Source organism: Chiloscyllium plagiosum, unplaced genomic scaffold (assembly GCF_037043375.1).
Source record: "Chiloscyllium plagiosum isolate Xiang-an unplaced genomic scaffold, Cpla_swu_hap1 HiC_scaffold_8, whole genome shotgun sequence".
NCBI lineage: Eukaryota > Metazoa > Chordata > Chondrichthyes > Orectolobiformes > Hemiscylliidae > Chiloscyllium > Chiloscyllium plagiosum.
Window position 1 is genome coordinate 73,882,984 of NW_028270146.1, and position 26,751 is coordinate 73,909,734.

The 26,751-nt window shown below is 40.5% G+C and overlaps 1 protein-coding gene across 30 annotated transcripts in view; it reads left to right on the forward strand.

Moving 5' to 3' along the window:
• The window catches only part of LOC122553706 (gephyrin), a 540,724-nt gene that overhangs the window by 435,112 nt on the left and 78,861 nt on the right, over positions 1 to 26,751 (forward strand). For 15 of the 30 annotated variants that reach the window (XM_087989971.1, XM_087989980.1, XM_087989981.1 and 12 more), the window contains 5 exons: positions 12,687 to 12,779; positions 12,881 to 12,936; positions 13,743 to 13,895; positions 14,066 to 14,086; positions 14,594 to 14,652. In XM_087989971.1, the coding sequence (XP_087846097.1) occupies positions 12,687 to 12,779; positions 12,881 to 12,936; positions 13,743 to 13,895; positions 14,066 to 14,086; positions 14,594 to 14,652 (382 nt within the window). The remainder of the gene's footprint in view (positions 1 to 12,686; positions 12,780 to 12,880; positions 12,937 to 13,742; positions 13,896 to 14,065; positions 14,087 to 14,593; positions 14,653 to 26,751) is intronic. The other 15 variants (XM_087989972.1, XM_087989976.1, XM_087989986.1 and 12 more) reach the window with 3 other exon arrangements.

A 26,751-nucleotide genomic window follows, 5' to 3' on the forward strand; every position in this document is an offset into this window, starting at 1 on the left:
ACCATCACCTTTTCAGTTAAGCCAATGCACTGTATATTTATAAATGTTCATTAAAAAAATCAAAGAAATGAAAATCTAAAGCTTGCTAGCTACAGTTCAGGTTTAAGTTTAAACTCATTGTCTTTCAGAGAGTGATTGGTAGGTTTCATGGCCTGGATATTCTGAGCTGGTATTCACCATCAGATTGCCACTCGCTCCTATTGTTCTTTCTGTTAGCTCTCAGCTCCACCAGAATTCCAATTCTAACTCCTTCAGAAATGTGAAGAGTTTTCAAAATCAAACTGCTCCTCTATAGTACAGAACAGTCAAACCATGCCTCCTTTTATTGTCAGTGTGCTGTGTTCTGAGATTTAAATGCCCGCTTTGACAGCTGTTGTAAAAGGGTAAGGATGTACAAGGTATGGATTGAGGGTGCCAAGTGGGTAGAATAGCAGGGAAGTGATAGATTACTTCAGGTAGGTTGTCGGGGGTAGTGGGTTTGTGCTGCAGCGGGAGAGGGGTTGTCGGGACTATCAGGGGAATCGGACTTAATGTTTTGGGTCTTCAGGAGTTCAGGCCAGTGGCGACTGGTGGGGGAATTAGGCTGGCAGCATCTAGGAGTGGTGGGTGGGCTGGAATCATGCTGGGTTGGGGAGGGGTGGGGGATGTAGGTATAAAAGGTTAGGCAAAATGCAATTGTGAGGGCCTATGTGCTATGTTCGGGGTCAACTGAATAGTTGTCCAGGAGTTATAAAGTTAAATGATGTAAAATCTAGTCTGAGGTAAATATTAATTGAAGTGGAACTCTCCAAATTCTCTACCTTTTGAGGGCTTCTTTCAAAGGGTTCCCAGTGCAGGGGAATTGCCTATTAGATTAGATTCCCTACAGTGTGGAAACAGCCCCTTCGGCCCAACCAGTCCACACCGACTCTCAGAAGAGTAACCCACCCAGACCCATTTCCCTCTGACTAATGCACCTAACACTATGGGCAATTTAGCATAGCCAATTCACCTGACCACATCTTTGGACTCTGGGAGGAAACCCACGCAGACACAGGAAGGATGTGCAAACTCCACACAGACAGTCACCCGAGGCTGGAATCGAACCTGGGACCCTGATGCTGTGAGGCGGCAGTGCTAACCACTAAGCCACCATGCTGTCCTATTGGAATCTTAAATTTCTGTAGCATTTCCCACAAAGTCTGCTGCTTCTGAGGTTTTGCAAGCAATGACTATCTGACTGTCAGAATATTTGGACCCATGCTATTGAATCCAGTGCCATTTGTAATAACATTACGAACTCTCATTTCCATAGGACTCTACTGCAGAAGAGTTCGACCGAAGGGTCTGTTTCCGTGCTGTATGGCTCTATGTGCTGATATTCTCAGAAATCAACTGTTACATGATAAAGTCAATGCATAATTGATTAAATTGAAGCCTAAACTCAAACTTTAGGAACTTAGCAATGAACACAGTCTGCCAATTTCTCAGCAACAAACCCAAACAAGCAGACAAAACACGTCCAGAAACCCTGGAGTCCGAGACTGTCCAGGTGAATTTGAGGTCGGGGTGGAAGGTGTTAGTGTAGTGGATGAACTGTTCAACCTCCTCGTGGGAGCACGAGGTAGCGCCGATACAGTCATCAATGTAGCGAAGAAAAAGATGGGGGGTGGGGCCAGTGTAGTTGCGGAAGATGGATTGTTCCACATACCCTACGAAGAGGCAGGCATAGCTGGGGCCCATGCGGGTGCCCATGGCTACTCCTTTTGTTTGGAGAAAGTGGGAGGATTGGAAAGAAAAGTTGTTCAGGGTGAGGACCAGTTCAGTCAGTCGAAGGAGGGTGTCGGTGGAAGGGTACTGGGTGGTACGGCGGGAAAGGAAGAAGCGGAGTGCTTTGAGTCCTTTGTGATGGGAGATGGAGGTGTACAGGGACTGGATGTCCATGGTGAAGATGAGGCGTTGGGGACCGGGGAAGCGGAAATCCTGGAGGAGGTGGAGGGCGTGGGTGGTGTCACGAACGTAGGTGGGGAGTTCTTGGACTAATGGGGACAGGACCGTGTCGAGGTATGCCGAGATGAGTTCGGTTGGGCAGGAGCAGGCTGAGACGATGGGTCGTCCGGGGCAGTCAGGTTTGTGGATTTTGGGCAGGAGGTAGAAACGGGCGGTGCGGGGTTGTGGGACTATGAGGTTGGAGGCGGTGGATGGGAGGTCCCCTGAGGTGATGAGGTTATGGACAGTCTCGGACTCCTCCCTCCCCTTCCTAGACCTTTCTGTTTCTATCTCAGATGACCGAATCAACACGGACATCTACTACAAACCAACCGACTCCCACAGCTACCTGGACTACACCTCCTCCCATCCTGCCCCCTGTAAAAACGCCATCCCATTCTCCCAATTCCTTCGTCTCCGCCGCATCTGCTCCCAGGAGGACCAGTTCAAAATACGTACAACACAGATGGCCTCCTTCTTCAAGGACCGCAATTTCCCCCCCGACGTGGTCGACGGTGCCCTCCACCGCATCTCCTCCACTTCCCGCTCCTCCGCCCTTGAGCCCCGCCCCTCCAACCGCCACCAGGACAGAACCCCACTGGTCCTCACCTACCACCCCACCAATCTCCATGTACAGCGCATCATCCGCCGTCACTTCCGCCACCTCCAAACAGACCCCAGCACCAAGGATATATTTCCCTCCCCTCCCCTATCAGCTTTCCGTAGAGACCACTCCCTCCGCGACTCCCTTGTCAGATCCACACCCCCCACCGACCCAACCACCACCCCCGGCACCTTCCCTTGCAACCGCAGGAGGTGCAACACTTGCGCCCACACCTCCCCCCTCACTTCTCTCCAAGGCCCCAAGGGAAACTTCCATATCCGCCACAGATTCACCTGCACCTCCACCCACATCATCTACTGCATCCGCTGCAGCCGGTGTGGCCTCCTCTATATTGGGGAGACAGGCCGCCTACTTGCGGAGCGATTCAGAGAGCACCTCTGGGCCACCCGGACGAACCAACCCAACCAACCTGTGGCACAGCATTTCAACTCCCCCTCCCACTCCACCGAGGATATGCAGGTCATTGGACTCATCCACCGCCAAACCACAACAACCCGACGGTCGGAGGAGGAGCGTCTTATCTTCCGACTGGGAACCCTCCAACCGCAGGGGATGAACTTGGACTTCACCAGTTTCTTCATCCCCCCTCCCCCCACCTTGTCTCAGCCGGATCCTTCCAGCCCGGCACCGCCTTCCTGACCTGCAGTCTTCTTCTTGACCTCTCCGCCTCCATCCTACTCCGACCTATCACCCTCACCTTGACCTCTTTCCACCTATCACATTTCCAACTCCCCTCCTCCAAGTCCCTCCTCCCTACCTTTTATCTTCTCCTGCTGAACACTCTCTGCTCATTCCTGAAGAAGGGCCTGTGCCCGAAACGTCGAATCTCCTGTTCCCTGGATGCTGCCTGACCTGCTGTGCTGTTCCAGCAATAAAGTTTCAACTTTGATCTCCAGCATCTGCAGACCTCACTTTCTCCACAAAATGACATGACCCTCTCTTACTAGTATCCTTACATACAGATAAGGAAGGACACCATTTCAACTGGGACAACACATCCATCGTAGGATACGCCAAACAGAGATATGCACGAGAATTCCTAGAAGCATGGCATTCCAACCGGAGCTCTATCAACAAACACATTGAGTTAGACTCCATCTACCATCCCCTGAGAGAAAGAACAGGAAATGACATCACCAACCCAAAGGAACCCAAACATATAAAAAAGAAAGCAGAACTTATCAGCAGTGCTTCGTCCGGACGTCCACTGAAGCTGTTACCTAGTAGAGTGACGAAACGTCTGGAAATGAACCGTCCAGCTCAGCGAGCAAACCTACATCCAGAACCTCAACCTGAGCTACAAATCTTCTCAAACTTCGCTAAGAACTTAGTAATATATAAACCCTCAGCTCAGATTGTTAGATGGACATTGATTATAAAATCTATCAGGTCTAATATGGAATCAAAGAACAATTAGAGTAGAATGGGCCATTTGGCCTCAATTCCATGCTAGTTGTCTGCAAGAGAAATCTAAGTAAAGGTATATGCAGTACCTTCTCCACAGCCCTGCATTTTCCCCCTTCATGTACTTCACTCATTTCCTTTAGAAAGTTTTGATTGAATCTGCCTTGACTACTGTTTCAGACAATGTCTTCCAGATCCGAGTATGTAAGCAAGACTTTTTTTAAATATTGTATTTGGTTATTTTGCCCATTCCTTTAATTGGTGTCCTCTGGTTTTAAATGCTTCTATAAATTGGACAATGACCCTCTACTCACTCTACCTAAACCTATCATAATTTTGAACAACCTTGTGAAATCTCCTCTTAAACATCTCTGCTCTAAGGAAGGAAATCTGCCTTCCTTACTTAAAGTACTACATGTGACTGCAGAACCACCATGTGGTTGATTCATAACTGCCCTCTGAAATGGCCTCAGGAGTCAATCAATACAAAGGTAATTGGGGATTGGCAACAAATACCAGCCTCACTAGCACCATTCACGTCCCCTGTAAAAATATGTTCTATATTCAGTCTGGTTCTCTCTCACATTATCAACTTGACAATAGTCTATACAACACCTTTACCTGGTTCATCTTGCATTTTTCATGATCCAGGAACCACTGGTTCGGCTGACTTATTTTTTATTTTTGCAGAAATATAAGTAGATTGCTTACAAACCAGATCCTCTTTAAATGCTGCCTCCTCTTTAAAGCTTTGTTACATATTTTAGCAGTCTATCTTTGATTCCAATTTTCTGGGTCAAATCCAGTCTCAATACTTTGAAACTTGTCCTTTTCCAAACAACCTCAAGATAGTGTGTTTGAAAAATGTGTACACTTGTGTAGAAGTTGAGTTCCTGAGACTAAATCTTTAATTAAAAATGTAGGGAATTGACTCTTACATGAGTAGCATTCTGGAGAGGTTGAAATCCACATCCAAGCATTGCTTTGCTGTCGCAGTGATTCAAAGGTGGGAAATGCAAAGAGTTTGGAGTTTTAGAGGTTGACCAATACATTATGAAAGGTGAGAGAGTGTATAGCCATAAGTCAGGGTTGACTTTTACATATAAGGGAACATTACTCATGCATATACAGCACATACAGTAGAGATCATTTGCTTCTCAATGTTCACTGCTGTCACATTGTATATTCGCAAGTTTAACTCAAGCTGTTTTAAAAGGCTAGCTATCACTTCACAGTTTCATTTTCACATTCTATTCTGTAACAATCATATAGACCACATTGCAAGTACTGAAACACTCAATCTTAAACTAGGAAAAAGTCTCACCATGAAGGACTGTTTTGAGTCTAGGCTTAAATTTGAAACAATAATGCAGTGATTTTATCACTTAACAGTTGATTCCTGAGAATGTAATTAAAAGACCTTTCATATTGGAAAGAGAAACTAATCAACTAACAATTAACTCAATGTTCTGTTTATCAAATTAGTATTTTCAAATACATTGTGTCCATAAGAGATATAAAAGATGTATAACTTATTTGAAAACCTCATGGTAACTGGAAGAGGAGAAGCTTCCTCCAAATCTTGGTATGGAGATAATTCTTCAGTGAGAGTTGAGAGATTCTTTTGATCAACAATTCACTATGATAAAGATTTTTCTTTGATTCATGAGTGAAAGGGGCAAGTTTTTAAAATGTAAATAACTACTTCCAGAAGCCAACAACTGAGAAAGGGCAAAATTGGGACTGTTGGTTTGAAATAAATTTGATGAAACTTAAGAGGGAATCCTATCTTCAAAAGAATGTATTGGTAGCTCTACCATTCTTTCTTGGTGAGTGAATACATCAGAAAGACTTCTTTCACGTGCCATCTGAAGATGGCCTCACCGAAATGAACGTCAGTGTAGATTTGAAGCATCCTGAAATTTTCTCAATAGGTTGCAGGAGATTCAAAGTCTATGAGGAAAAACATGAAACCAATCAATTCATCAAGAGTTCTAATACAAGAATGTGTCAACGAAGGCATGAAGAAGAGTGAGGAATGAAATCCTGAAGTGTATTCACGTTTGCAACTGAATGAAAAAAGAGGCATTGTTCTGGACTTGGTTCTGGCGAATGTGCTGAGTCAAGTGTGTCAGTAGGTGAACTTGTATGAAACAGCTGATCATAGTATCATGGGCGCATTGCCACTTGCAAGATTCCATCTAAGGCACTCCCCATCCTGATGTGGAAATATATCACTGGGTCAAAATCATGGAACTCCCTCCTGAACAGCATTGTGGATGTCTACATCAAATGGAGTGGAGTGTTTCAAGAAGTTATCACCTCCCTTTCTCAAGGGTGATGGACAATGAATGCTCGCCCAGCACGTATTCATGTATATGAATAAAAAGAATGTTCGTGCAGAAAAAGGCTGAGTGCAATCAAGAATACTTGATTGTGGATTTCATACTTAGATTTCACGTCCATGTTAGTTGATATCTACTAATCCCTTGAAATTAGGTAAACTGGGTACATCATTTGAAACGCACAACAATTAGTTCATGTGCAGAATAGCCTCCTCCCCTCAGCTTATCGTTTAAAAACAATTTGCTGTTGTTTGAGTCTGTGTTCATCAAGAACATATGCTTGGTCTGTACATGACAATATTGTCAATGCATGATATAAAAAGATCTATTAATACTCTCTACTACATTGTCACCATCCTGTGTTATCTTTTGGGATCATTTCATGTTTGAATGTTGCTGAGTGAAAACTTGTAAGTTCACAGGGAAGTTGCTCATAAGGAATTTTAATTTGACAGCAAAAGCATGACTGAAAGACTGAAACCCTGTGTGAACCTCAAACTGTTTCATTTATGTGTTGAGTCCCCAAAAGAAAATTAAAATTACATTTAGAACAGAATAAAAGTAAATATAAGTACACCTCTTTCGGAGTATCTGAAGGAATGCTTACTGTTATAAGAGGAAACCTCTTTAGAATTGCCAGCTCAATTTATTGCACCTACAAACCTAGTGCTTCCATTGTAAAATGCTTCCTCTCTAAATTTACTCTTGGACTAATTCATTAGTTCACCAAACCAACAAACACATTTCTCCTGTCCTGGGGAAAAATATTTAATAATCCTGTCAGATGCAGTCTTAACGTCCAACCTCGAACGAAGGCTGGCTTTAAAGTCAAGTTGCAAGATTGAATAAATTGCATTTATAAGTACACTGCTTAATATTGCAGATAATAAAGTGAAATCTCTGCCATTGAAGCTTCTGGATAACTCTGGGTGATGTTCCACCTTTTTCTGTCTTTTAATGCTAGCCTTTATCACAGCTCCCAGGACTTAAGTATTGCCTCACTGGCTAAAAATATCCTGCTGGAGGCAAAAAACCACATTGCAGTTGCAGATCAGATAGATTCTTGATAAGTAAGGAAGCAAAGGGATTTTTATGGGGAGGCAGGAGTATAGAATAATCTGATCAGCCATGATCATGTTGAACGGCAGAGTACGTTTGGGGGGGCAGAGTGGCCTATATCTACTCCTAGCATCTATGTTCATATTACTTATTGGAAGATCCTAAGATGCAGTATGGAAGGAAATGTGATACTGAGCCACAAATGAAGAAATCAGATCATACGACCAAAAGCTTCATCAATGATACAGATTTTAAGGGACACCTTAAAGCAGGAAAGTGAGGTAAAGTAGCAAAGAGGTATAACAAGAACATTTCTGAGCTTGGGGCTGAGGCAGTTGAAGGCAAGGCCACCAATGTTGAAATAATTAAAACCGGGGATGCACAAGAATCCAAACTTAGATGTTCAGATCTATCTTTGGAGTCGGCGGGTGAGGGGTTGAGTTTGAAGCTGGAAGAGGCTACAGAGAAAAGGGAGGGGGAGGCCACGGAACAATTTGAAACTAAATGAGAGAATTTCAAAATCAAGACATTGATCTTCTGGGAGTCAAGGGTGGCAGGGGAACAGGACTTGCTGCAAGTTAAGACATGGGCTTCAGAGTTTTCAGTGACTACGAGTCTGTGGAATAGAAGGTATGGGAAGCCAGTATGGAGTTCATTGGAATGATCAAGTCTGGAGGTAACAGAAGCACTGATGAGGAATTCAACAGCAGATGAGCTGAAGCAGAGACAAATTCAGGTATTGTTATGGAGCTGAAAACAGGTGGTCTTCATGAAGTTGGAAGCTCAATTCCGGATCAACTGTGACACCAGTGTTGCAGATAGACCAGCTTGATTTCAGAATATTATCAGGGAGAGGGATGGGATGGTTAGTTGAGAAACAGAGATTGGAGTGGGATCCAAAAACCGCAGCTTTGTTCTTCTGATTATTTGACTGGGGATATTTCTGCTTCTCTACTAGTCAGATAAGCAGCTTCCAAATTTGACATCAGTAGGGAAGTTAAAGAGGTGGTGGTAAGATAGAGATGAATGTAAATAACATTCTGCAATTAAACAGTGTTGCCAAGAGGAAGCATATCATTGAGAAATAAGAGGTGAAGGACTGATCCTTGGAACAGGTCAAAGGTAATAGGGTGGGAGTGGTAAGAGAAGCCATTGTAAGTGATTCTGTGGTAATGATTAGATAGATATGATTGGAGCCAGATGTAAGCACCCCATCCAGCTGGATGATGTTGGGAGGAGGAGGATGAGCATGGCTATATCAAAGGTTGCAAGTAAAGAAAGGCAAGGATTAACAGTCACGTAGGATGTTGTTTGTGACTTCACTGAGAGCTGTTTCAGTACAGTGGTACGGGGGTGGGGGGGGCAACCTGATTTCTGTGATTCAAGCATAGAGTTCTGGGAAAGATAGGATTAGATTTGGGAAGCGACAACACATTCAAGGTCTTTGGAGAGGAAGGGCCGGTTAGAAATGGGATGTTGGTTTACAGATACTGTGTAGACAAGAGTATTTGTTTTACAAGAAGGAGGTGGCATGGCAGATTGAGAGAACCGTGCGATAACACCTGAAGAAAGTATACTGTTTACAATATCAATCAATATGGAAGTCAGAAAGAGGGAGGTTGGGTAATCGGTTTAGTGAGAATAGAAATGAGGGAACAGGCATTGTTGGACAAAATGAGCTCAGAGAGGTATTAAGCAAGATAGGAGAGAAAGATAAGAGTTTGACCATTTGGACTCGTGGTAAGGAGTGGCATGGAGACAGCTGATTAGATTTATGAATCTTTGAGTCAAAGTATTCCTTGAGCTCCTTCCACTTTTTGGTGAAGGCAAAGAAGAGAGATTTTTAAAAGAGATATTTTGCAAGAGAGAAAAGAAGCTGGAGGCAATGTTTGCATTCCAGGATGATTCTGGAATAATGAATAGTGTTTTTAACAAATGAGAGAAGAACCCAATAGTGTTTAAGAGGTCCAAATTTGGCAATTGTTGGTTAAACCGGTTCTCTGCCATATTCTATTAAAATCTGCATCCCAAGGACTTAATGTGGTGGAGATGAGGGGCATTTCAAAGGGAATGCCATGAGTGACCAAACGTAATGAGTTTGTTAGGGACTGAGACATCAAAGGTGCAGTTAGGTGCAGTTCAGCAAAGCAGCAGCCGCATAATTTTTATTTTATTCACTTGTGGGAGATGGTTATCGCTGGCTTGGCCAGAATTTATTGTCCATCCCTAGTTATTCTTGACTGCTGCAGTCCATGTGTGGTATTGTCATGAGCAGAGGGCCATTTGGATGTTGAAGTTGGAAGTGAATAAAGGAGAATAAAAGAAGTAGGCAAATGCCATTGAAGTTGAGTTTATACATAAATTAAATAACTGGACATCATGTTATAGAATGAAGGTCTGAGGAAGAACATTAAAAGGAGGACAGGGATTATTCTAATTTAAAAAAAAAACATTGAATTTGTGGAACCTAGTAGCTGCCTTCAGTATCTAAACTTGTGATGTTTTCTTCCCGCTTGGATGCATGCATAAGTCGTATGCACAACAAAATTGAAGCGTCCATGGTTCTTTAGAAACCTTTTACTTAGAAAAATGTTTATTTGCACCATGCAATGGAATGAAATCATCCATAACTGTAGCGATTTCAAGTGGACTATAAATTGAACAACATCAAATCATTTTTTTACTTGCGTTTTTATTAGATTTCTATCCAGTTAACATTTCATTCTAACAATCTGCCATAATTCATTTGGCTTTTTGCCTGAAGCCAGTGTATACTGTATCCCTTAGGAGTTATTTTGCAAGGAGAAACAGATTAATGGTGAAACTTGAAGGAAAACCTTCTTTAATTAGAAACCTAATTTTCTGCTGCAGCTGCTGAAGAAGCAGCAGTGAATTTAACAGTAGTTTCCATCTCAACCCTGTACAGGCTATTAAAGTTTATTGCTTTATTCTCTCTATATCTGCATTAGTAACAGGTGAGGCATTAGTTTTCTCTGGACAGCTTTTTGCTTTCTGGAATATAAATAAAGTAGTGTTTTACATAAGCTAAATGCAGCATAAGAAGATCAAAAAGCATTCTAAGGACTTCAAGACAACTGGCTCAACTCTGGTTAGCTGTGTATTCAGTTCCCTTACTGGCAATATTGGTTTATAGTAGATATTACGGTTTTTGAGGGTGTAAACGCTTAGCTTTACTGTAGTTTGGCTAATGTCCTCTTTTAAAAAGCGAGAGACAATTTATCAACACATGATGCACTGCACTTAACTCACTCCCCTTAAATAATGTAATGTTTGTTGGTATCATTGATATGATTAGTAAGTCAGCTGAATGCTTTTTTGTATTGTTTAAATTTGGACTCATCATCCTGTGAATCGGAGTCTGATGATAAACATCAATAATCATTTATATTCACTTTAAGCACATTGACAGAAGACTTCAGATTGATGTCATTTATCCTCAGGCACAGAGACCTGTTTTTAGACTTTCTACTGTTATCTACTTTTAAAGTTCAGACTGATGTCTCCTCTTCTTGAAAATTAAAATAAAGGCTGTAAAGAAACTGAATTTTCTTTCTTATTTTTAGCCCATTTCAATAACAGGAATTTGTCACTTCCAACTATGTTATAACTATGAGCGCAATGGCACTCGATAGGAATAGTCTAACACGCACTGTTTGGTTAGATGCATGATCTCCTTCACAATGATTGTATAGACAACTTGTATAGATATTCCTCAGACTTTTGCAGGATTTGTACCTACTGCCATACTTCAGACCCGGATTTCTGGATCAGACGTCATGAAATATTTATCATAGGATTCCTAACAACATATTGGAGACCAAGGCTTTCAACAGACCACCAAGTGGAAGGAAAGTAGACTCCTTCAATGCCCCTTTTTGAGCCTTTCTACCTCTCGCCCTGTTCTACTAAAAGCTTTCTCTTCAGGTGACATGTGCATTAGGGTTCAGAGGAGGTATTGTGGAGCAGGGAACAGTTTCAGACATGAAGTATTTGGATAAGGGTTGGTTAGCTGCAGCCCTATTGGAGGGAGGAAAATTCATGTTCAGGTTGGAAGCTTCAACATCATTTTTCTTTACTTGCTTGATTTTGGGGAGGATAGCAGTGAAAAAGTCAAGTGTCAAGATGCATCATGGCTGAGTCTAAACCTGCCTGGCTCTAACAGCATTTTTCCACAATAATCATTGGCAACCATTGCCAGTAGGAAGCATTCCTTCTTTTCCTGGTAACTGGACCATTTGTAATAGCTACGGTACCACTTCAGCAAACAAGGATTGGATAATAAAATAGTGTTCAAATTTTGGAATTTCTGACTGGATGCACTTTCTGTGACTTCATTGATGGTAGCCATGATGTGGAGGTGCCGGTGTGGACTGGGATGGGCAAAGTTAAAAAATCACGCAATACCAGGTTATATTTGTAATTTGTAAAATAGGTTTATTTGAATGTTCGGAGTGTTGCTCCTTCATCAGGTAGCTATGTCCTATGATCCTGTCCCACTAGTTACCAACGAAGGAACAGCACTCCGAAAGCTTGTACTTCTAAGTAAATCTGTTGGACTATAACCTGGTGGTATGTAATTTTTAACTTCATTGATAGTGTTATGGACCAGACCAAACATCTCAAAATATATTTAGAGGATAGCCTAGACCTCAATGATTTCTTTTCTTTTAAAGGCAAAATTTTTAAAGGTGTTGTGTTCCAGGTGCAATTTGATTAGTTAAACTACCAGGCTTGAAGCAAAACGCACTTTATTCTTACACTATAGTTAAAATACAAACAAAAGAAAGAAGCATTGGAGTAATTTATCTCTACTGTAAAACTTAGCAGAATAATAGATTATTTAACTATTAAACAAAAACTGTTCTAATACAGTAACATCCCATAAACACACCCTTGACAAAAGAAAATTCAGTAATATAGGTTGCCTCACATGCAATTCTAACAGCATGGAGAGAACCCAACAAACTGCAACAGAAAGAAGAATAACAGTTTCCACATCCAGTTTCAAGAACCCAGTAACTCCTGAAAGTCAAACTCAAATTCTGGTTCTGTGGGAATTTGACCTCACCTCTTCATGCTGCTTCTGTTGTTGCAACTTTCAAAAAGAACCGCAAGGCCTCACAGCTGTTAACTTCATTGGTTGGGAACAGACTGCTCACCACCTCTGTCTCAAACTCCCTTCATTTAAAAAAAAAGCCAGGACAAAATACACCTGTTAAAGCCATAGTATCATCACAATGGTGTTTGATTTGTTTGTGTTTTAGATGGCATGGGGCGAGTCTTAGCACAGGATGTGTTTGCAAAAGACAACTTGCCACCTTTCCCAGCATCAGTGAAGGATGGCTATGCTGTGCGAGGTAAACAGCTTAACATAATACTTGTTTTTCTAACTGTTAAAGTTACATATCCAATCTGAACAGCTTTTATTATGTCTGTCCTGTATTTTAACTCTTTACAGCTGCTGATGGCCCTGGTGATCGATTCATTATTGGTGAATCACAGGCTGGCGAGCAGGTGAGTATTGATGCTCAGAAGGGCATCTGTCCTTGCTGCAAAACCCAGAACCATACACTTTCCACCCTCATAATCTCTATCCTCTGAAAGCCCTTCCACCATCCCTTACTTCTGGCCTGTGTCGCTTCATGATTATTGATCTCCAGTGTGTGTCAGCTGAGCAACAGGCCACGATCTCTGCTGCTGAGCAAAAGCAGAGCCAGATTCTGCAAAACAATCCTAAGATGGGCTAGGTCTTGATCCCACAAAAGACCAAGCTCTCTGGCATCTAATACTAGTGGACCTGCTGACAGAAGGCAACATAGCTCTCTCTCTAGCTGTTAGCTGTAAGTCCTGTTGCCTCTATAAAACTGCCCAATGTATACTTGTTTAACATCACACTTCTCCATTGTAATGAACAAAACCTCTGTGCATTTTAATTTTTGTTCTGTTTTGTTTGTTATGTTTCAGTTTCTGCATTAATCCCATGTGTATGTCCCAATGATTTAAAAGATAAAGTCTTTAAAAGATAAAGTCAGAAGTAAAAGCAATCTGTGGTTTTACTTTGTGGCTTACAGTCAATGCGAATACTTCAGTGTGATTGGTTGCTTCTCCACCTGATCCCTTTCATGCCCAACCAAACAGGCCCTGGGAAGAGGAAATACCAAGACACAGAGATTGTTAAATCTTTGTAGGCTGTTTTCTTTTCAATCAGTGGCAAGAAATTCACTGCTGACCATAAAATCTGCCCTTTTTTGTGCATCTTATATTTGCTCATTATTATTTGCTCACTCTAAGCTTTCGAAGTTTGACTAATAATCTCAAAGATGATTTTCTTTTATTCCTGCATGTTTTTGCAGCCAACTCAGACAGTGATGCCTGGTCAGGTGATGCGGGTAACAACAGGGGCTCCGATACCTTGTGGTGCAGATGCAGTTGTGCAGGTTGAAGATACAGAGCTGATTAGGGAGTCAGATGATGTAAGTAAATTTTGAAGATTTCATTTCTGTTCAAGTATGTGGAACCGGTAGAAAAATATTGGTAAAGGATTCAAGGATTCTTTGATTTACAAAATCTTTTCAGTTGAGGATTAGGATAGATTTTCAATATTGTTATGTTCATTTCATATTGATATTCTTTATGTATGCAGCATGATGTACTTCTAATCATGGTAAGTTCATAGATAGCTGTTAAACTTCTTTATTAGGCACCATGAACAGTGCTTACATTTTAGTAGCCAGTCAAGCTTATGATTCCTTTTTCTTATTAGGAAACATGCACACATGCCTACAAATATATTTTTTTTTCGGTGTGTTGTAGTTTGTTCCATTCAGTAAGTTCCATAAAATATATGTTTCAATTTTTTGTGTCCATTTGTTTTATTTTAATGTAACACTATATGACAGCAGAAAGAATGCCGCATGTTAATTTCTAGCATAGAGATCAATTTCACTGTATTATCTCATTTATTCTCTGGACGTTGCTGTCAACGTCTACAATGCAATGTATCTGATCATTACAGAGAAATCAAAAGCCATAATGTATGGCTAAAAATTACAGCTCACTGAGAGCTCCACATGCCGCATTCCAGAATGTCATTGAGAGCTCATCAATAATGCTTTACGAATAACAAGATATGGTGATACTTGTGGCTCACATTACAGTTTATTTTATGCAGGGCACAGAAGAGCTGGAAGTAAGGATTCTGACACAAGCCCGTCCAGGCCAGGACATCAGGTCAGTGTCTGTGTTCGATGAAAGTTCCCACATTTAGTAAAGGCAGAGCACAATTGTGAAGCGCTGACTGTAAACGAGTGGGATGTTCTATAGCTAAGTCATAACAGAGTTTGGTTTCTTCATAAATTGCTCACTGCACAGGCATAAACTGCAGAATGGACATAAACTGGCAGAGTGGACATAAACTGGCAGTCCACTTAACTTCTATCTATATATTCTTCCACTGGATTTAGGCTTCATTGGTAAGGACAGAATTTGTTGCTCATTCCTGATCACGCTTGAACTGAATTGCTTGCTAGATCATTTCAGAGGTTGTTAGGAGTCAACCACATTACTGAGAGTGTGGATTCACATATAAGCCAAGCCAGGTAAGGAAGCAGATTTCCTTCCCTGAATAATGTTAGCAGACCAGTTAGTCTCACGGTCAAAGTTACTAAGAATAGCTTACAATCCAGAATTTTTTGTAAGTGAATTTAAATTGCACCAGCTGCTACGGCTCTCGGGCATTAGCCTGGGCCTCTGGATTACTGGTCTAGTGAGATTGCTGCTTTATTATCAGGATCCCTAAACATGTAATGGCACTAACATAATAAGGCCATAAAACCTAATTAGGAACATAGGAACATAAGTAGGCCATTCAGCCCCTCACGCCTGATCCATGAGATCATGGTTGATCTGTAACCTAACTCTATTTACCTGCATTTGGTATCTGTCTCTTAATACCTTTGCTTAACAAAAATGTATCTATCTCAGATTTAAAATTAATAACTGATCCAGCATCCATTGCTATTTTGGTAGAGTTCCAAACATCTAAAATCTTGTGTGTAGAAGTGCTTCCTAACATCTCTCCTGAACGTTCTGGCCCTATTTATCAAAGTATGCACCCTGGTTCTAGAATCCGCAGCCAGTAAAAATATTTTATCTTTGTTTTCTCTGTCTTTTCCTGTTAATATCTTGAAGACTTCAGTTAGATCGCCACTTAACCTTTGAAATTCTCAGGAAATAGGGTATAATTTGTAGAATTTCTCCTCATAACGTAATCCCTGAAGTTCAGGTATCATTCTTGTAATCCTCTATTGTACTCCCTTCAAGGCCAATATATCTTTCCTAAGATGTGGTGCCCAGATCTGCTGTAGTAAACCAAATAGGGTCTAAACACGATTTAGTATAGCTCCTGCATTCTTGTACTCCAGTCCTCTAGACATAAAGACTAGCATTCCATTAGACTTCTTGATCTTTGGCTGAACTTGTTTGTGAATAACTGAATCTCTTTGGACATATACTATATTTAACTTGATACTATCTCGAAGGTACCCTGATCCAGCCTTTTTCAGTCCAAATTGGAGATTGTTACACTTGCTTACAATGAACTCCATCTGTACTGTTTTGCCCATTCACAGTCTATCATTACCCCTTTATAATTTTATGCTATCATCTACATTGTCTACAGTGCCACCTAACTTTGTGTCATCAGTAAATTTGGATATATGATTTTCTATGCCATTATCCAAATCATGAATAAACAGTGTGAATATTTGAGGACCTAGCACACATCCTTGAGGGACATCACTGGTTACATCCTACCAATTTGAGTACCAATTTACTTTCTGTCACCTGTCACTCAATCAATTTCCCAGCCACATCAGTAATTTGTCATTGATTCCGCGGGCTTCTACTTTAGTTAACAGGCTCTCATGTGGAACTTTATCAGATGCCTTCTGGAAGTACAGGTAAAGCAGAAACATTAATTTGTGATTGAATAAAATGTCATCTTCAATTACATTACTTAAAGACTCATAGCCCCTTAAAGAGGAATTAACCTTACACATGTTTTTGGAATACAACAGCAGTTTGCTTGCAGCATGATATCTGTCATGGCTACTTGAGAGTAGTTCAGTGCTGCATTATGTTGCTAGCAAAGTAATGGAATATTGTTTGAAATAAGACAATACAGGCAATGGATGGCAGTACAGAGAGGGAATGTCCCCATCAGTTGCAGAAAGAAATTCGGTCAAGATCATGACAAGGTTTTGCAGATTCAGTTGAACATTTCAAGAATACCGTACACTAAATAAAATTGTTCTCATGCTGTGTCAAACAAGATGGCTTTCATTTATTAATGAGTTGAATCATCTCAAACATTTCATAAATAGACATCTGGAACATGCGGTCTAAGGAGAAGTGGCAAAGTCTTGGTCAGACTGAGGTTATTAAATTCACAATTAGATTCTAGGTCTTGCCTAGAATCTAATTGCTTAGTGCATGCACATATTATCACACCTTAGTATATTGAAGATTGTATTGAGTGTTTTGTTCCTTATTAGAACTCTTATGGTGCAGTAGTAGTGTCCCTTCCTCTGAGCCCCAACGTATGGGATCACATCACATCTTCAGTGTGTCATAATATATCTGAACAGATTGATTTTTAAAAAATGGAAATAATATTTTATTCCTTACAAGGGTTCTTATGACATATTGTTAGTGTCCCCAATCTCTGGATTAGGAGACTTGGATTCAAGTTCCATCACTCAAGAGGTACATAAAAACATTTCTGAACAAGTTGACAATAAAATAACTGCATTTTGTTCCTTACAATGTAACTTGTGATATGGTGAGTCTGTCCCTACCCTGAGCCAAGAGACCTGCAATCAAGAGGTGTGTAATAACATCTCTGAACACGTTAGTTAGCTAATATTTATGTTTTGTTCATTGTGGTTACCATGCACACAAGAACCAGCATAGAAAGTCTGATAAAAAAGAGATTATAAAGAATCCATGTTTTACAACTTTAGTAATTTTAATTCTCAATTACTCTGGCTGAATATATAGCTGTTTCAATACCAAGAATTGCACAGCACCCATCATGAGTTGTTTCTTAATAATGTCATTATTCTTCAAGGAGACAACCTTTGGTAGACAGGAATGCTAAAGAAGTGGAAATAAGTCAGGTGCCAGTTCAGGATTAGAAAGACATTTTGCTTATTTTCAATCTCATCCTACTTGGCTCATGCCAACTGCTTGCAAGCAATTTCATGAAACTCACACGAGTCCTGCAGGAAGTGACATTACTTTGCAATCCATTCAAACTGCTCTTCCTTTTTCTTTCCTCTTCATGAGCTAGAAGAACTGGAGCCAGATATTATTAGATCTGGTCCTGCTATACCTTCTGATCACTTGCTCTAGTCTTTGCATCCTAAGTTAAAGATACCCACACACTAAGGATTGCAGATTGGGGCAGGGGGTGTTGAGAGGCACCTCACAAGTTAGCTAGAATACAACAAGAAACATTATTAACTGGAAAGTCAAATATGTTTCCTGTGGGATGAAGACCCAAGGGATCCAAATGATGAGAACATGCAGATGAAGAAGCATGTTTGGAAAGCATTATTCTGGAGATTCACCTATTGCTGTTGGAACTTAGCATTCTTGCATTCTAGCTACTTGGTTTGGAGTCAGAGAAGCACAAGGCTGGACTTAGAGTTTGTACTTCATACACTAATACTGAAAAGGAACATTTGTATTTATACAGGGAATTGCATGACTATATATTGTCTCAAAGTGTTTTAACTGAAGTGTAAGCACTTGTAATGTTGCAAACGTAGCAACTAGTTAAGGCACAGCGAATTCCCACAACAGTGAAGTGACTATGGTGGTGTTTATTGAGGGATAAATAATACTCAAGGGAACTGTAAGAAAGCATTAGTTCAGAAGCACAAGGCAAGTGTGTGGCGTGGATATTCGGCGAATTTATGGATGGGTCAATGTTTCTGTTTTGCATTATTCCTGGAAGGTTTTAGAAGTTCAGGACATCAAATGGGGAGGTAGTGGCCTAGTGGTATCATCACCAGAAATCTAAGTAATGTCCTGTGTTCAAATCTCGCCATGGCAGATGCTGGAATTTGAATTCAATAAAAATCTGGAATTACGAGTTTTGTGATGATCATGAAACCATTGCTGATTGTCAGAAAAACCTATCTAGTTCATGAATCCTTTAGGGAAGGAATCTGTCGTTCCTATCTGCTCTGCCCAACATGTGACTCCAGACCCATAGCAGTATCATTGACTCTTAACTTGCCCTCTGGGTCATTTTGGTTGGCAATAATTCAGTGACACCCATATCTTACAAATGAATTTTTTAAGAAGTGACCGGAATGAGACCTGTGCTTAATGCATCCAGAGGAGCATATGGTAGGTGATTATCAGTGTGAGTGTGGAAGATGTATCCAAGAATATTAATGCAATGACTAGTAAGACATTAAGAGGTCTGTCATATGTCGCACAAATGTGACTTCCGTCTAGCAGAGTAACTTTTAGGCCATATATGCTGCTGTTCCTCTTCATATCGTGCCTAACTTAAGCTGTAAATTTCTTGCAATATCAGTGCATATAACTGTTAGGCATATCCTATTCAGTCTCCTGAATACAGTATATACAAATCTAAAATTAAATTCAACAAACTAATGTGGGGGATGGGGGCAAGGGGAATTATCAGCAAAAGTATTTTGGGATTTGGACTTTTATCAGACACTTGCATAGCATGCTGTTGTATTCACTCAATATTCTAATGTCAGTATTGCATTGCATTTAATAGGATAGCCAGGAATTAGCTGCATAATAAATGGTGTCTGATAATCAAATGACCTCAAAAGAAGCATTATAGTTTTTCTCAATTCACAAAATTAATGTTTGTGATGCACCAACACAAGATGCACAAAAGGTGTTTTTTGCTGTAATTTCTAGCAGACATGCTAAATGAATTTATAGTGCAGATATCTTGATTGATGTTCTTGGCAGTTGAGGTTAAGTATATTGGACGTGATTATTCTCTACTCAGTAACTGACCTTTTGAAAATTAAGCCTGTTTATTATATTAATAGTTTATAGAACAAAGATGGCTTGGGCACCTTGTTATGATATCTAAATAGGATGTCAGTCATCTGCTGGATTTGTGGCTTGACCTAATTGTAATGCAGAGGCCATGAATGTAGCTTCCCACAAACAGCAAACTTCATATGAATCTGGATTGCATAATTTCCTCACATGAATCAATGTTTCTGCTTGCGGCTTAGAGTTTAAAGAGAACTTGAGGATGGGGGAAGTGGGGACATTTTAACCAAACAAGATGGCTATTTCTTTCTCTGCGTGGGTGGTTGATTAAAAGAGCTGACACTGACAGCATATCAGGAAGCCAGCTGTAACCCTCCAATTCCTTGTAAATATAGTATATTTGCCTGTTTACAAAATCTTCTTGGGAGAGGCATGTTGCCAAGTTAAATACGTTAAGGAGTAGTTAATAGTTGTTTTATCTGGGGTTTAACACTAGGTTTCTCTGGCTTCTTGAAACTTGCAAGACAAAGTGTCTGGATATTGAAAGGGCTGAACAAATGACGTAAAACATCCTTTAGGTGTTCAAACCTCACACCTACTTCATTGTCTATTCTGCCATTTCAGAGTTCATTGTTATGCCATTTGAGGTCAGTTCTCCTGCTCAGAGCTTAAAGAGTCTGAATCTACAGTTTTCATCTGTCAAACATTGACCCAGCATGGGCACCACTTATCCAGCTTTACCTTGGACCTCAAGTCAAAACGAAGATGAACTTCAGCAAGAACAGCATATTCCAATGTACTGCTCCACGAGAGAGATGATGAGGATGCCTTTCCTTCGTTCTCTCTGAATCAAAATCCTGGAACTCCGTCCCGAATAACATCGTTCATCTACCTACATCAAATAGACTGCATCAGATCAAGAAGGCAAAAGCACAGCTGTAGGGCAACCAGGGATGGGCAATAAATGCTGACCCAGTCCGTGAAGCCCACATTCCATAAATGAATGTTTTAGAACCTAATACCCCCAACCCTGGGATTATAGGCAAAGGATTAGCTACCACAGCTTATCTGTACGTCAGTATCTCAACACCCAACAATATAACATCACTTTTGAGGTGGCACAGTGACTTAGTGATTAGCACTGCTGTCTCACAGCACTAGAGACCCAGATTTGACTCCAATCTTGGCAACTGCCTGTGTGGAGTTTCACATTCTTCCCGTGTCTGCATGGGTTTCCTCTGGGTGTTCCAGTTCCTCCCCACACTCTAAAGATGTTAGGTAGGTTGGCCATGTTAAATTGCCTATTGTGTTCAGGGATGTGTAAGTTATACGGATTAGCCATGGGAAATGCAGCATTACAGGGATAGGCTGTGGGGTGGGGGGGTCTGCTTTTCGGAGGTTCGGCATGGATTCGATGGGCCAAATGGCCTGCTTCCACACTCTAAGGATTCCATAATTCTCTGAATTGGAAAGCTGACATTTCCAACCTCCTGAAAGAAGACATCTTGCCAAGGCAACCAAAGTCAGCACCAACCTTAATATCTTCACCTGTCATACCTTCTAGTTTTCTGCAGGACATATTTGCAGAAACTTGCAAACTGATGCCTCCAACTACATCCCATCGGTGACCAATGTCATGTTTTTCAGGGCCAGGTATTATGTGCACTTTGCAATAATGGTACCAGTCAGAATGAGCATGTTTTACATCTTCGACTTGCCTCCCTCAGGTTCAAGGAGTCATCAACTGCACATCATGGGACAATCAAAGCAACCTCAAATTACCCTATAGTCTTCATCAATCACAAAGCCTTCCACTCCATCATTGTACACTTTGAAAACATAATGCATGTTTGTGGAAAATTCACACAGAGATCCTGTGATGCTTTTCTTTTTCAACCAGTACAGCTCCTGGATATCAACGGTAGATAGGTTCTTCATAAACAAATGGTGTGAAAGATTGTTGGAGTTAGATGGGAATGTAGATTCAGAACATCAGCATAATTTTACTCAAGTGTGGTGCAGGCTAAAGTGGCTTACTCCTGCTCCTATTTCTATCTCTAAAGCAGAGTTAATGGCTGGCACATTGGAGTCAAGAGCATGAAATGATGACCATAAACAAGGAAATGAAATCCATCTGACCATGAGAGCTATCATTTAGCAAGTTATTGAAATGCTGAAGATGTGATTTAGGTGCCTTGACAGATCTAATGATATCCTTGTGCATGCAAGAACTGAATTATCAAGAATAATGGTAAAATGCTACATTTGGAGAGATGTCTGTGTACATGAGTGGTTGCTTGGTGTAAGGCGTGATATACTAGAATTGGCTTGGGAAGGTAGAGTGAGGGGTTTGAGTCAAACATCATAAAGGGAGGCGATAACCTAATGGTATTTTTGCTAAACTATTAATCCAGAGTGCCAGATAATGCTCTGGGAATCCGGGTTTGATTCCTGCCATAGTAAATGGTGAAATTTGAATTCATTTGCAAAAAAACTGGAATTAACAGTTGATTGTCAAGAAAAACCCATCTGGCTCAGTAATGTCACCCTCCAGGTTTGGCCTGTATGAGACTCCAGACCCACAGTGATGTGGTTGACTAGTAAACTGTTCTCTCGATAATTAAGTATGGGTATAAATGCTGGCCTAGCCCACATGCTGTGAATGAATATTTAAAATATGAATGAGATATTTTACTAATGTTCCTGAACTCATTGGCCACGACATTGCTGCTGCTGCTAACTTCCTCTGTAACATGCAGCCCCCAAAAAGGCCGGGGAAGTGGACATGAGAAATGTCAAATCAGCCATGATCCTCGTGAATAGCTGAGCTGGCTCAAGGTGCCAAATGGCCTATCCCTGTTCTTATTTCTTATGGTCTTACTGCTTTCGTGTTCTCCAAGCCTGGCTTCTTCCTACCATCACCAGAGAAGGGATTCTCCCTCTGGTCCTTATAGAGCAGCAGCATCAGTTCTTGAGAAAGGTACCAACAAATTAAAGTGTGACCTTGTAGGTTGGGACTCTACCAGTGCAATTTTCTTTCTCTGTTCATCTATCTGCATATTACTGCAACATTGATCTTGACAAGAACCCTTTAAATACTATTGCTGACATGGAGACATGCAGTTGTTATCACAGCTGTTCATTCTAATTTGTTATGATACCCAGAAGTCAAATTCCATGACAATGCCTGGCTGATAAAGTTACTGATAAATGCAGTGCTGTGGCTTTCTGGCTTCCCAACGTGTTAATGGACTCCCCAAATGCCAGTGCATTGCTAAGTTAAAACTGCCCCTTGGTCCTAATTATCTAAATTCTCTTAATCATTCTAGAGATTAAAATTTTGAAGGAAGGGAAAACGGATTTCCCATAAAATTGTTGAATATTATACCAAGGTGCACTTGCGGAAAGTTACATTTTTTTCAGTCATCTTGAATTTATTTAATGTGCTCAATATCTTGAATTTGGCAGACTGTATCTCTTATTCTTCGAGCTTTTGGCATTGAGTATTGAATAGATCAGTCAGATCCATTAGTGTCACATTTAGAATAGATCAGGCATGCTGATTTTTCGAATAAAGTTTTAAGATGAATTGCTATACCAGTTGATGAGTCACTAAATATAGATCATGAAGCAGGCATAAGGATTTTAGAAAGAAAGACTTGCATTTAAATATTGCTGTTCAGAACTACTGGATGTCTCAAAACATCTCACAGACAATGATGCAGTTTTTGAATCTTTATAATGCAGGAGATGCAACATCACAATTGTGCTCAAATTGCAATGGGATAAACACCAGCTAATCTCTTTGTTTTGATATTGATGAACAAGTAAATATTGGTCAGGGCACTAGGGATAACTTCTCTGCTCTTATTCAGATTAGTGTCATGTATACTGTCCTCAAACTTACTTCCTTGAATTGAGTGCTCGCGTTCAATAAAATGAAGTTAGTTTTGAAATTGGTTTTGTATGTTAAAATCCAGTTGCTATCATAAATCATTATTAGCCAACATTACAAGCTTGCGACATCAATATAAACAGCATCATTATTCCTGTTTGAGTAAATTTATCAATAAAAAAATATTTTAGTGTGATTTTTAAATTAAGGATTTTAGCTGTTCTGTGAAAATTCTCCTTTGCGTCCCTGCATGAAATTGGTGATCATTCAGCTGGAAGCAAATCAGGAGAACAGTAAAGATCTACAATGGTGGAAGTAATTATGATGAGACGATTTGAAAAAATGTCTTTTATAATAAAGTAATGTTTTTTATACTTTGAAATACTTCCCAATTATCTTGAACAGCATCTAATAAACAAAGTAGATGTCATAAATACTTTGCCTAGAATTTTACTTACAATTATCATCCACCCAGAATAAATTTGCTGCTGTTAGCATTGTAAGGTGCATCTGGCTAGAGTCTATTATTAAAGAAGAATGGCAGGACATTTAGAAAAGCTGAACACAATCAGAGTTATGATTGTCCCATAAGAGGAAACATCCTCTCCACATCCACCCTATCAAGACTCCTCAGGATTTTTGATGTTTCAATCAAGTCATCTCTTACTTTTCTAAATTTCACCAGATATAAGTTTAGCCTGTACATCTACAGAATTCCTAGCCTCTGAGCTGCCCTGGTAGTGACAGTATGTACATGGCTAGACTTGTTCAGTTTCTGGTCTTTGGTAACTCACAAGACCTCCATAGTATGAGTTTAGCAATCAGTATCATTAAACAACAAAGAGTGATGATTAGATTTTCTCTTGTTGAAGTTGGTCATTGTCTGGGACTTGGGTGACGCAAAAGTCACTTGTTACTAATCAACCAAGCCTTGATGTTCAGGTTTTTCTGCATATTATCAATGACTGCTTCAATATCTGATGAGTCATAACGGTGCAGAACATTATGCAATCACCAACGAACATTCCTCCATTAAAGAAGCAGTTGAAGATGGTTGGGTCTAGGACATTGCTCTGTGGAATTCATGCAGAGATGTCCCCAAGCTGAAATGACTGACCTCCAACAAACACACCCATCTTCCTTTGTGCTAGATATGACTTTAACCAGCAGAGAGTTTTCCCTCTGATTCCCATTGATTCCAGTTTTTGCTAGTGTTTTTGATGCCATACAATTCTGCTATAATGGCAAGGGCAGTCACTCTCACCTCACCTCTGGAAGTCAACTTTGTTTGTCCATCTTTGGACAAAGGTTGTAATGAGATCAAGAGCTGAGAAACCATGGCAATACCCAAACTGAGCATCAGCGAATGTCATTTCAGAACAGGTGCTGCCCCTTCTGTCACTTTGCTGATCATGGGAATAGATTGATACACCAATAATTGTACAGGTTTATTTGTTCTGCCTTTTTGTGTACAGGACATACCTGAGCATCTTCCCACATTGCTGGGTAAATACTAGTATTGTAACTGTACTGAAATAGTATGGCTAGTGTTGTGGCTGACTCAAAGGCATATTATTGCCAGACTGCTATTAGGGCCCATAGCCTTTACAGTATCCAATGCATTCAACTATTTCTTGATGTCACATGGAATAAATTGAATTGGCTAAAGATTGGTATCTGTGATGCTGGGTCCCTTTGGAGGAGGCCAGGATAGATCATCCACTTGGCACTTCTGGCTGAAGATGGATGCAAATGTTTCAACCTTGTCTTTTGCACTGATCTTCTGGGGTCCCTCATTATTGCAGGTGAGGATATTTGTGGAGTCTCCTCTTCCAAAGATTTGTTTAATTCTCTGCTAGCACTGGAACTGGATGTGGCAGGAACTGTAGAGCTTTGATTTAATCTATTTTTTGCAAGCTGCTTCCACCATTTGGCATGCAAGTCATCCTGTTTTGTAGCTTCACCAGATTGGCACCTCATTTTTAGGCATTTTAGATGCTGCACCAGGCATGATCTCCTGTACTCTTCATTGGACCAGGGTTGATCTGCTGGCTTGATGGTAATGGTAGAGTTGGAGGTAAACTGGGTCATGATCATGTTTGAGTACAGTTCTGTTGCTGATGATGACCTGTCATGCTTCATGGATGTTCAGTTTTGAATTACAATATCTGTGTGAAGTCAATCCCATTCAGCATGGTGTCGTTTCACTTTGATTTTTGATTTTTTTGCTATCATTTATTATTGCCGCATATACCAAGATACAATGAAAAGTATTGTATTGCGTGACAAATCATTCCTTATATAAGTGCATAAGGGTAATATGAAAGGGTAATATAGTGGAGTGCGGAATATAGAGTTAAAGCTGCAGAGAAGGTGCAGAGAAAGATCAACTCTCATCTATGAGAGATCTTTCATAAGTCTGATAACAGCAGGGAAGTGGCTATTCTTAATCTCTTTAAAATTCTCATATCTTGTGCCCGAAAGGAGAATAGAGGGGTGGGAGGGGTCTTTGATTATGTTAGCTGCCATGATGTCAAGGGCAGTCACTCTCACCTAACCTCTGGAGGTCAACTTTGTTTGTCCATCTTTGGACAAAGGTTATAATGAGGTCAAGAGCTGAGCAACCCTGGCAATACCCAAACTGAGCATCATTTCTGAACAAGGGTGGGAGGGATCTTTGATTATATTAAATGCTTTCCTAAGGCAGTGGCAAATGTATAAAGCTGCTTTTCGTGATGGACTGGGCAACTCTCTGTGATTTCTTGTGGTCATGGGCAGAGCAGGCACCATATTAAGTTGTGATGAATTCAAATGGGATGCTTTCTGTGGACCATCTATAAAAATTGGTTAGAGTCTTTGTGGATACGCCAAATTTTCTTAGCTTTCTGAGTGCTTTCTTGACTGTAGCGTTGACATGGATAGACAGTTTATTGGTGATATTTACTCCTAGTAACTTGAAGCTCTCGACTACCTCCTCCTCAGCATCATTGATACAAACAGGTGCATGTCCTCCACTCCGTTTCCTGAAGTTGTTGATCAGCTCCTTCATTTTGACATTGAGGGAGAGATTGTGTTGCCTTTACACCCTGCCACTAAGCTAGTTCCTTTCTGTCCACAGATGCTGCTAGATCTGCTCAGATTTTCCAGCAATTTCTGTTTTTGTTTCTGATTTACAGTTCTTTCGGTTTTTATTTCCTTCCTGTATCTGTCTTGTCATTGTTTGAGATACAACCACTGGTGTCATCAGCAAATCTATAAATGGGATTAGAGCTGAATTTGGCCACACAGACATGAATCTATAAGGAGCATAGTAAGAAGCTGAGCATGTAGCCTTGTGGGGTACCGTTGTGGAGGATTATTGTAGAATGGGTGTTGTT